Raw genomic sequence first — 12,531 nt, forward strand, 5'->3', positions numbered from 1 at the left:
CAGCTAAAATTGTAACTTGCTCATATTGCATATGTACCTGTCACTTATTCAATAATGGCACACTACAACAGTGTTTGAAATTATTAAAATTACAACATCCTGAAATCTGTGATCTTCCAATTAAAGTGCCTCTTTCTGACAACTGTTTCAATGTGTAGGAAAAGTTCAGTATGACATTTTCTGTAATTTTCATAATACAGTTAGTAGATTAACAAATTATTTTGTTTATGTTACAGAATATGTGGACCAGGTTCAATACAGAAAACCTTCATATCAGAATTTCACTGTGTGAAGTATAGGACTCTAATAATGATGCTGTCAGGATTTTTGTTTGCTGTTGCAAACATCATCATCCCAGGTAACCAATATATCAATTTCAAGAATACCATGCTATCTACTAAATGTATGTTTAGCAATCAGAAGGAATTAACACACACACTAAAGAAACCAATGATTTGAAAAACTGAATGGGTAATGACAAAAATTGGTGATACAGAAGCCAGATCTGGAAGTGAGATCTTTTATAAAATATACTGTGTAAAATAAAGGATGTAACCAATCACCTACATCTACATCTACATGGATACTCTGAAAGTCATACTTAAGTGCCTCACATAGGGTTCGTCGAACTGCCTTTACAACAATTCTCTATTATTCTACTCTCAAACAATGTGCGGAATAAACGAACACCTATATCTTTCCATGCGAGCTCTGATTTCCCTTATTTTATTGTTATGATCATTTCTCCCTATGTAGGTCAACATCAATATAATATTTCTAAAAACAAAGATGATGTGACTTACCAAATGAAAGTTCTGGCAGGTCGATAGACACACAAACAAACACAAACATACACACAAAATTCAAGCTTTCGCAACAAACGATTGCTTCATCAGGAAAGAGGGAAGGAGAGGGAAAGACGAAAGGATGTGGGTTTTAAGGGAGCAGGTAAGGAGTCATTCCAATCCTGGGAGTGGAAAGACTTACCTTAGGAGGGAAAAAGGACAGGTATACACTCGCACACACACACATATCCATCTGCACATACACAGACACAAGCAGACATTTGTAAAGGCAAAGAGATTGATTGAAACTTTACAAATGTCTGCTTGTGTCTGTGTATGTGCGGATGGATATATGTGTGTGTGTGTGTGTGTGTGTGTGCGTGCGTGCGAGTGTATACCTGTCCTTTTTTCCCCCTAAGGCAAGTCTTTCTGCTCCCGGGATTGGAATGACTCCTTACCCTCTCCCTTAAAACCAACATCCTTTCATCTTTCCCTCTCCTTCCCTCTTTCCTGATGAAGCAACCGTTTGTTGCGAAAGCTTGAATTTTGTGGGTATGTTTGTGTTTGTTTGTGTGTCTATCGACCCGCCAGCACTTTCGTTTGGTAAGTCTCTCATCTTTGTTTTTAGATATATTTTTCCCATGTGGAATGTTTCCCTCTATTATATCAATATAATATTTTTTGCATTTGGAGGAGAAAGTTGGTGATTGAAATTTCATGAGAAGTTTCCGCTGCATCGAAAAATGCCTTTGTTTTAATGGTGTCCATCCCAAACCCTGTATCATGTCCATGACACACTCTCCCCTATTTCATGAAAATACAAAACGTGCTGCTCTTCTTTGAACTCGATTCATCCTATCTGGTAAGAATCCCAGATAGTGCAGCAGTACTCCAAAAGAGTACTGCTTCCCTCATAGAAAATATTTCAGTAATTTATAGTGACATGTATTTGTTCATTTCATCTTGGAGCATTTTGCATGCTATTGATGCTCATAGTTCATGCAGACTGAATAATACCCAATGATAGGCGTAATAGAAATGAAGAAAATAGTGAAATTGTATAGACCTTCATACAAAGGAGTACAGTGAATATAAGTAAAAATTTTAGATCTTCTCTTGCACAATCAAAGTATTCCTCTATGGGTCAGAAAACCTTTTTAAACCAGTTTTGTAGGACATTTGTGAAGGTTTTTAACGGGATATTGTGTTTCTTGTGCCAGTGCACTGAACTTCAAGGTATGCACATGTATTGTGGGTCTTGCTTAGTCTTCTAGAGGGTTGGTCAATCTGTTCTGTGTGATGTGTATTGTGATAATGAAATGATTGCTTTAATTTGTAGCTCTCATGATTTTCTTTCATCCAGATTAAGTAACTAAGTATAAATAATAATGGGACTATTTTGACAACCAGTTCCTTGCAAAGTGGCCTACAGGATATATTGTCTTTGAAAACACCTGCTACACATCTGATAGCCTTTTCCTGGCACATAAAAACCTTTTTGCCCCAAAGGAGCAGCCCCTAACCATTATTCAGTATGTTACATGGTTATACAAATGCATAATAGGAGCTAAACATTGTGCTTTCGCTCACACATGCCCTAATTTTATGTAAAAAGTGTACAGTTCTTGATAATTTAGTGGAAGTTTCAAGTTGAATTGGAATCCAAGTGTATGCCCAGAAGCTTAACAGACATACAATCATTTTTGATATTTTATAAATTAAAAATTAGATTTTCACTTTTTTCTGATCTACAGTTAAATCATTTTTTTTAACACAGATACTCAAAATTCTTAGATAGGCTTTGCTTTGTTCCTTTAAGTCCTCTACATCATTTTAATTTGAAATGAAAAGGGTTATCATTGGCAACCAGAATAGATTTACATGTCTTGATACTAGGCAGGTCATTAATGTAAAATATAAACAGTAAGAGTCCCAGCACAGACCCTTGAAGGTAATCCAGAGCTCTTGTCATTAAAATGTACCGTCTGCTTCCTATTGTCAAGATACAATTCTGTAAGACAGAGTACTAAATCCCAAATGTCATAGCACCTCATTTTATATATTTGAATCCAATAACACACAGAGTCAAATGCCTTGTTCAGACCACTCAGTAGGCATCAACAGGTGATTTTCTTCAAAACACTGAGTATTGCTGAAACAACATTTTCAGCCACTTTCAGTGTAGATGAATTTTCCCTGGAGCCATACTGTGAATTTGTCAGTGTTCCACTGTGGGTGAAATGTTTCTAAATTTCTTGATACATGTTGTTACCATACAGCAGAGATGCTGAATCGCGATAGGCACAACAAAAAGATTCACACAATTATAGCTTCCAGCCATTAAGGCCTTTGTCAGCAATAGACACACATACACTTACACGACCACGCACACACACACACACACACACACACACACACACACACACACACACACACACACACACACACACACACACAAACGCAACTTGTGCACACATCTGCAGTCTCAGACAACTGAAACCACACAGTTGTGTAAGGTTTTCCAGAAAATAACAAAAAAATAAAAAAGGACAAAGGCATAATGTGAAAGCATTCTGAGAAATGATAGATTTTTATTACTTATTGTTTGATTTAAAAATTACCAACACATTTTTCAAACATAAGGACATTCATAAATATACTTGGCAACAGAACACCAAAGAACTTCGTTCTATAATAGATTATATTATCATTAGGCAAACAAGTAGTTTCAAAGCAGTAGACATCAGATCTTATAGAGGAGCCCATTGTGGATCAGACCACTATCTAGTTAAAATGAAATCTTTCTGGCCATGGAAGAATGCAAGGAGTGATACAAGTAACATAAATAAAATGAACCAGACTGAGAAAGATGAAAATTTACCTTTTAATATTGACAGCCTACAAGACGAAAGTATCAGAACACTCTTTGCGGCCAGGATGGAAAGGAAACTGGTTGAATCATTTGAAGGAAGTACAGAGGAGATATATGACTATATAAAAGCTAATGTGAAATTCATAGCAACGGAGGTGTTGGGTAAAAAAGATAGCAACCACAACCGTGCAGCAGAGTGGTGGTCAGAGGAACTAGAGGTCCTCGTTAGAGAAAAACGAAATGTGTTCCTTCAGTGGTTGAATGATAAATCAGAAGAAACAAGATCAATATACAAGGAAAAGAAGAATGAAGTGATGAAAAAAATAAGGATGGCAAAAAATGAAGCATGGGAAAGAACATGTGCCAAGGTGAATAGCAAATTAGGATTTGGGAGAGCAAAAGAAGCATGGTCAGTATTGAAAGGGCTTCGACAGGATACAAAAAGCAAAACTAATCTCCAACTGATAACACAAAAGGAATGGAAAGAGTATTTCCAAAAATTATTAAATGAGGACAGAGAAGAATATCTAGAAGAAGGAACAGGGGAAGATAAAGGACATGAAGATGATGAGATCCAGATTTTAGAAAGTGAAGTACTTCAGGCGTTGAGAACAGGAAAGAATGGTAAATCACCGGGACCAGGCAATATCAATCTGGAGTGTCTGAAATATGGTGGTGACAAAATTGTGAAACTGATAACACAGCTCTTCAACAAAATGATACATGGTGATTCAATACCCAACGAGATGAAGCTAGGTTACATTAATACAATATTTAAGAAAGGGGATCACAAAATTTGTTCAAACTATCGAGGAATTTGTGTTACACACACATTAATGAGAATTTTTGCAAAAGTAGTTAAAAACAAACTGGAAAAAAATTTTAGAACCCAAGAAGAACAAAGTGGATTCACGGCTGGGAGATCATGTGTAGACCATATTTTCACATTACGACAGATTTTAGAGAAACATAGGGAAAAATCAAAAAATATAGGATTAATTTTCATAGATCTAGAAAAAGCGTATGATACTGTTCCAAGAAAATTACTTTGGAGAGCACTACATATGGCAAACATAAACCCTTCCTTGATTAAAATAATACAACAGATGTATAAAGATAACATTTTCCAAGTGAAAGTTGGTAATAAACTTTCACAGAAATTTAGAACAAGCAAAGGCCTTTTACAAGGCTGTCCCATGTCACCATCATTATTTAAAATCTATATAGATGTTAGCCTTAGAACATGGTCTCGTAAATGTAATAGTATGGGATTAGAAATAAGAGATGGAGTTTACCTACATCATTTATTATTTGCTGATGATCAAGTAGTCGTAGCACAAGATGGGGAGGATGCTAACTATATGTGCAAACAACTAGCAGTAGCATACAAAACTTGGGGTTTGAAGATTAATTACCAAAAAACAGAATACTTGACTAATGATTCAGATGAGCTATACATTGAAGGAAAGAAAATCAAAAAGATAAACACTTTCTGATATTTGGGATCCATTTTATAAATCGAGGGAAAATCAGAGTCAGAAATCAATAAAAGAATTAGTAGCGGATGGAGGGTCATTGGGATGCTTAACTCAGTCTTATGGAGCAGGAATGTAATGAGCAGAACTAAAAAATTAATATACAAATCCATATTAGAGAGTGTGGTTCTGTATGGAACGGAGACCTGGACAATTAACATGAAGCACATTAAAAAATTACAAGCTCTAGAGATGGACTTTTGGAGAAGATCGGCAAGAATCTCCAGGAAAGAAAAGATAAGGAACACCGAAGTAATAAGGAGAATGGAAATAAAAGAAAGAATATATTACGTAATGGATAGGAAGAAATTACAGTGGTACGGGCGTGTACGACAAATGGAGAAAACCAGAATACCAAAATTGATACTGGAGTGGGAACCGGAGGGGAGAAGAAGAAGAGGACGACCTATGACAACCTGGCTCCAAAATGTACAGCACATAATGAGGAGAATGGGCGCAGAGGAAGAGGACACACAAGATCGAAACACCTGGAGAAATATTTTGAGATTATAATTTAAGAACGTTTATTGTTTGTATTGTAATTTCCAAGTAAATTATTATGTTGGAGATAAGCCTCTGTAATGAGGAAAAGCTCAAAATAAAAAAAATTGTTTATATACCTATGTTACAATGTTTACCTATGTCCTACTCTGTGTTACCTAAAGTAAAAATGAAACAATGGAAAATCCAGGAAGGAATGTAACAATATAACGAAAAGGATAGTTGCTACTCATCATGTAGTGGAGATACTGAGTGGCAGAAAGGCACAACAAAAGAGACTGTCGGAAAGGCCTTTGTCAAAAATAGGCAACATACACACATGCAAAAAGTCACACAAATGCAACACACAAACACTTGACCACAGTCTGCAGCAGCTGGAATCAAACTATGAGCAGCAGGGCATTATGGGAGAGGCAATTGAGTGGAAGTAAGGAGGAGGCTGGGGTGGGGAGGGGGAGGGACAGCAGGGTAGGGATGGGGGACGGTAAAGTGCTGCTAGGAGCATGCAGGCACGAGGTGGAGAGTGGGGCAGCTAGGTGTAGTTAGGAGGTTAGATGGAGGGCGGGGAAGAGGAGTGGGGATTAGCAGAAAAGGAGAGAAGTAAAAGACTGGGTGCATTGGTGGAATAGAGTGCTGGAATGGGAACACGGCAGTGGCTGATGGGTATGGACAATGATTAGTGAATGTTGAGGCCAGGGAGGGTTATGGGAACTTAGGGTATATTACAGGGAGAGTTCCTACTTGTGCAGTTCAGAAAAGCTGCTGTTGGTGTGAAGGATCCTGATGGCACAGACTGTGAAATAGTCATTGAAATGATGGATGTCGTGTTGGACAGCGTGCTCAGCAAGCGGGTGGTCCAGTTGTTTCTTGGTCACAGTTTGTCAGTGGCGTTTCATGTGGACACACAGCATGTTGGGTGTCATGCCTATGTAGAATGCAGCACAGTGGTTGCAATGTAGCTTGTAAATCACATGACTAGTTTTGCAGGTAGCCCTGCCTTTGATGGGATAGGTGATGTTGATGACTAGGCTGGAGTAGGTGGTGGTGGTGGTGGTGGTGATGGTGGTAGAATGTGTGGGACAGGTCTTGCATCTAGGTCCATTACAGGGATATGTGCCACGAGGCAAGGGGTTGAGAGCAGGGTTTGTGTAGGGATGGATGAGGATATTGTGTAGGTTCAGTGGGCAGCAGGTTGAGAGGGTATTTACAATCTGTAAAGGCCTCAGTGAGACCCTCAATATATTTTGAGAAGGACCACTTATTACTGCAAATGCGATGGCCGTGGATGACTAGACTGTATGGAAAGGAATTCTCAGTATAGAACGGGCGTCAGCTGTTGAAGTGGTGGTACTACTGGTAGTTGGTAGGTCTGATATGGACAGAGGTACTGACATAGCCATCTTTGAGGTGGAGGTCAATATCAAGGAAGATGGCTTATTGGGTTGAGTAGGACCAGATGAAGCAATGGAGGAGATGTTGAGGTTGTGGAGGAATGTGGATATGGTGTCCTCACTCTCAATCCAATCATGAAGATGTCATCAATGAATCCAAGCCAGGAGAAGGGTTTGTGATTCTGGGTGTTTAGGAAGAATTCCTGTAGATGGCTCATGAATAGGCATGAATAGAATGGTGCAATGCGAATGCCCGTAGTCTTACCCCAGATTTGTTTGTAGGAAATGCCTTCAAGGGAGAAGTAATTATGGGTGAGACTATAGTTGGTCATGGTTACTAGGAAGGAGGTGGTTTGGAATCCATTGGGCATTGGGGAAGGTAGTGTTCAATAGCTGTAAGGCCATGGGCATTAAATATGTTAGCATAAAGAGAGGTGGCATCAATAGTGTCAAGCAGGGCACCATGTGGTAAAGGGACAGGAACTGTGGGGAGTCGGTAGAGGAAATGGTTGGCAACTTTTAAATAGAACGATAGGTTGCAGATAATAGGCTGAAGATGTTGGTCTATGGGTACAGAGATTCTTTCAGTAGGGTGTCCTCAGTGGTTGCATTTATGGAAATTAGGAAACATACAGAAAGTCAGAGCACGGGGAATCGCAACATACACAACACCATCTCAAACAACCCTCGCCCAATCTGCTCACTTCCTACTCCTGCCTTGGACTACCACTGTTCACCACCTCTAGAACAATATCCAAATCTCCCCCAGTCTCTCCTCAAATCCTTAGGCCCATTCCAGAACCTCTCCTCAGAGTCCATCTCTCTCACTACCCCTACCATTCCCCACACTCCTACCTTCTACATGCTTCCTAAAGTCCATAAACCCCATCACCCAGGATGCCCCATTGTGGCTGGATACTGTGTCACCACTGAGAGAATCTCTGCTCTTGTAGACCATCACCTTCAGCCTATTACCTGCAACTTACCCTCCTATATAAAGGTTACCAACCATTTCCTCCACTGACTCTCCATAGTTCCTGTCCTTTTACTGCATAGTACCCTGCTTGTCACTATTGAGGCCATATCCCTTTACAGTAACATTGCCCATGGCCTTACCGCTGTTGAACACAATCTTTCCCAAAGCCAGACGGATGCCAAACCAACAACCTCCTTCCTAATCACAATGACCAACTATATTCTCACCACAATTAATTCTTTGATGGCATTACCTACAAACAAATCTGGGGTATGGCTATGGATACCTGAATGCCACCATCTTCTTCCAACTTATTAACAGATCATCTAGAGGAATCCTTCCTAAATACCCAGAATTCAAAACCCCTCACCAGGTTCAGACTTACTGATGATATCTTCATGATCTGTATTATGGGTGAGGGCATCCTATCCACATCTCCAGAATCTCAATACCTTCCCTCCACTGCTTTACCTGGTCCTACTCAACCCATCAAACCACCTTTCTAGGTACTGACCTCAACCTCAGAGATGGCTATATTAGTACCTCTGTCCATATCAAACCTACCAACCACTAGCAGAACCTCCACTTCAACAGCTTCCACCCATTCCATACCCAGAAGTCCCTTTCATACAGTCTAGCCATCCATGGCTGTCACATCTTTAGTGGTGAGCGGTCCCTCTCAAAATACACTGAGGGTCTCACTGTGGCCTTTTCAAATCATAATTACCCTCCCAACCTTATACAAAAACAAATCTGTGCCTTATCTTCCCAGTCACCCAACACCTCCTAAAGCCAACCATCTGGCAACAGAGGAGCATTCCCCTCGTGACTCAATACCACCCAGGACTGGAGCAGCTGAATTACATTCTCCACCAGGGCTCTGACTATCTCTCATTGTGCTCTGAAATGAGAAATGCTTACCCACTATCCTTCCCACTCCTCTCACAGTGGTATTCTGCCACCAACTGAACCTACACAATATCCTTATCCATCCCTACACAACCCCTGCTCCCAACCCCTTGCCTCATGGCTCATATCCCTGTAATAGACCTAGATGCCAGGCCTGTCCCACGCATCTTCCCACCACCACCTACTCCAGTCCTGTCAGAAACATCACCTATACTATCAAAGACAGAGCGACCTGTGAAACCAGTCATGTGATTTACAAGCTAAGCTGCAACCACTGTGCTGTATTCTATGTGGGATTAGACTAGATTAGAGATTAGATTAATTATTCATTCCATAAACCCATAAAAGAGGGAATCCTCCTGGGTGTGGAACATGTCAGATGAACACATTACAAAAATGTAATTAGAAAAACTTGAGTTTCATTAATTTTAATGATCCCCAGTCAATAAACGGTAAAATTATGTACATGAATTAAATTTAAACTTCTAATATTTACAGGTTTAATACTTAGATCTGCTTTCATTAAATCCATCATTCAGACATTTACTAGTTTCTTGGCTATTACAACCAAGTATTGTCAAAAATTAAAGTAAATTATTCATTTCAGTGATCCTCAGTTAAGAACAGTCATATTATGTACAAGATTTAAAATTAAATTTCCACTCTTTACAGACTTAAGATTTACATCTGCTTTCCATACATCCATCATTCACACAGTAGGTAGTTACTTGGCTGTTACAACCAAGTATTGTCAAAAATTAAAGTATAATAAATTTTCATTAAAATGGTCTACTGCACTTGGGCACGGCAACCAACAAGTTGTGTGTCCTCGTGAATGGCCACCGACAAACTGTGGCCAAGAAACAACTGTGTCACTGTTGCTCTGGAAATGGGTGGTAGTGAGATAGTGTCTAAATAAAACTACTATACTAGCCAGAGAATTTTTTTTGTATTGTTTGCTGGATGTATTCCAATCTGTCTTCCTCTACAGTTTTTGCCTTCTACAGCTCCCTCTAGTGCCACGAAAGTCATTCCCTCAAGTCTTAACAGATGTCATATCATGCTGTCCCTTCTCCTTATCAGTGTTTTCCACATATTCCTTCCCTCTCCTATTCTGCACAGGACCTCCTCATTCCTTACTAATTTTCAAAATTTGTCTGTAGCACCACATCTCAAATGCTTCGATTCTCTTCTGTTCTGGTTTTCCCACAGTCCATGTTTCACTACCATACAATGCTGTATTCCAGAAATATATTCTCAGTAATTTCTTCCTCAAATTAAGGCCTATGTTTGATGCTAGTGGATTTCTCTTGGCCAGGAATGCGCTTTTTGCCAGTGCTAGTCTACTTTTGATGTCCTCCCTGCTCTGTCCGTCACTTGTTATTTTACTGCCTAGGTAGCAGAATTCCTTAACTTCATCTACTTCATGACTATTAATCCGGATATTAAGTTTACTTCTCATTACCTTCATTGTTCTTTGATTCACTCTCAATCCATACTCTGTACTTATTAGACTGTTCATTCCATTCAGCAGCTCATGTAATTCTTCTTCACTTTCACTCAGGATAGCAATGTCATCAGTGAATCATATCATTGATATCCTTTCACCTTGAATTTTAATTCCACTCCTGAACCTTTCTTTTATTTCCATCATGCTTCCTCGATGTACAAATTGAATAGTAGGGGCAAAAGACTACATCCTTGTCTTACACCATTTTTAATACCAGCACTTTTTTCTTGGCCAGCCTCTCTTATTATTCCTTCTTGGCTGTTGTACATATTGTATATGACCCGTCTCTCCCTTTAGCTTACCCCTATTTTTCTCAGAATTTTGAATACCTTGCTTTCTTCAGGTTGACAGAACCTATGAACATTTTGATTTTTCTTTAGTCTTGCTTTCATTATTAACTGCAACAACAGAATTGTATCTCTCATGCCTTTACCTTTCCCAAAGCCAAACTGATCGTAATCTAGTGTGTCCTCAATTTTCTTTTCTATTCTTCTGTACATTATTCTTGTCAGCAACTTGGATGCATGAGCTGTTAAGCTGACTGTGCAATAATTCTGACACTTGTCAGCTCTTGCCATCTTCGAAATTGTGTGGATGATGTTTTTCCGAAAGTCAGATGGTATGTAGCCAGACTCATAATTCTACACACCAATGTGAATAATCATTTTGTTGCCACTTCCCCCAATGATTTTAGAAATTCTGATGGAATGTTATCAATCCCTTCTGCCTTATTTGATCCTAGGTCCTCCAAGGTTCTTTTAAATTCTGATTCTAATGCCGGGTCCCCTATCTCTTATGGATTGACTCCTGTTTCTTCTTCTATCACATCAGACAAATCTTCCCCCTCGTAGAGGCTTTCAATGTATTCTTTCCACCTATCCACCCTCTCAACTGCATTTAACAGTGGAATTCCCATTGCACTCTTAATGTTATCACGCTTGCTTTTAATTCCACCGAAGGTTGTTTTGACTTTCCTGTATGCTGAGTCAGTCCTACCAACAATCATTTCTTTTTCAATTTCTTCACATTTTTCATGCCACCATTTCATGTTAGCTTCCCTGCACTTCCTGTTTATTTCATTCCTCAGCGACTTGTATTTCTGTATTCCTGAGTCTCCCAGAACATTTTGTACTTCCTCCTTTCATTGATCAATTGAAGTATTTCTTCTGTTACCCACAGTTTCTTCGCAGTTACTTTCTTTGTACCTATGTTTTCCTTCCCGACTTCTATTATTGCCCTTTTTATGGATGTCCATACCTCTTCAACTGTTCTGCCTGCTGAGCTATTCCTTATTGCTGTATCTATAGCCTTAGAGAACTTCAAGCATGTCTCATCATTCCTTAGTATTTCTGTACCCCACTTCATTGCGTATTGATTCTTCCTGACTAATGTCTTAAACATCAACCTACGCTTCATCACTACTATGTTGTGACATGAGTCTGCATCTGCTCCTGGGTACACCTTACAATCCAGTATCTGATTTTGGAATCTCTGTCTGACCATGATAAACTGTAACTGAAATCTTCCTGTATCACCCAGTCTTTTCCAAGTATACCTCCTCCTCTAGTGATAAAGGGCAGGCGTGCCTATGTGGAGATAGGACAATCTGTGGCCTAAAAAATAGGGATGTTTTGTAATGGGCATACCTACCAGCATGGAAAGAGGAAGTGCTATCATAAGGTAAACCCACAAACAAGGAATAGGTGCTGATCCTAGGAGAAGGGATCAGTATCATGATAAAAGTCACAAATTTTATCGAGATTATTCTGGGAGTGGGAATTCTATGAAAGACTAGCATTATTATGTTTCGTGGAACGAAATGAGCGTCAAAAGAACACTTTCATTTCGTCCAGAGTTCCTCCAAGCTGCAAATAATGAAAATAATACATACTAGGAAAAAGGTAGTACAAAAGATAAGAATAGAAAATAGTTTACTGACGTGTCATAAACACCTGAAGTTTACAATTGGAAAAAAAGTAAATAAAGAAAAGAAAAAGAGTCCTCACAATTCCTGAATATTAGTAAAGTTGACTAAAACCACAAGTAAATGCT

At 39.2% G+C, this 12,531-nt stretch overlaps 1 protein-coding gene across 1 annotated transcript in view; it reads left to right on the forward strand.

Annotated features, from left to right (window-relative positions):
• The window catches only part of LOC126484386 (synaptic vesicle glycoprotein 2A-like), a 187,428-nt gene that overhangs the window by 70,748 nt on the left and 104,149 nt on the right, over positions 1-12,531 (forward strand). Inside the window, exon 5 of the mRNA XM_050107880.1 lies at positions 237-358. Within this exon, the coding sequence (XP_049963837.1) occupies positions 237-358 (122 nt within the window). The remainder of the gene's footprint in view (positions 1-236; positions 359-12,531) is intronic.

The sequence above is a fragment of the Schistocerca serialis genome, chromosome 6 (assembly GCF_023864345.2).
Source record: "Schistocerca serialis cubense isolate TAMUIC-IGC-003099 chromosome 6, iqSchSeri2.2, whole genome shotgun sequence".
Taxonomy (NCBI): Eukaryota; Metazoa; Arthropoda; class Insecta; order Orthoptera; family Acrididae; genus Schistocerca; species Schistocerca serialis.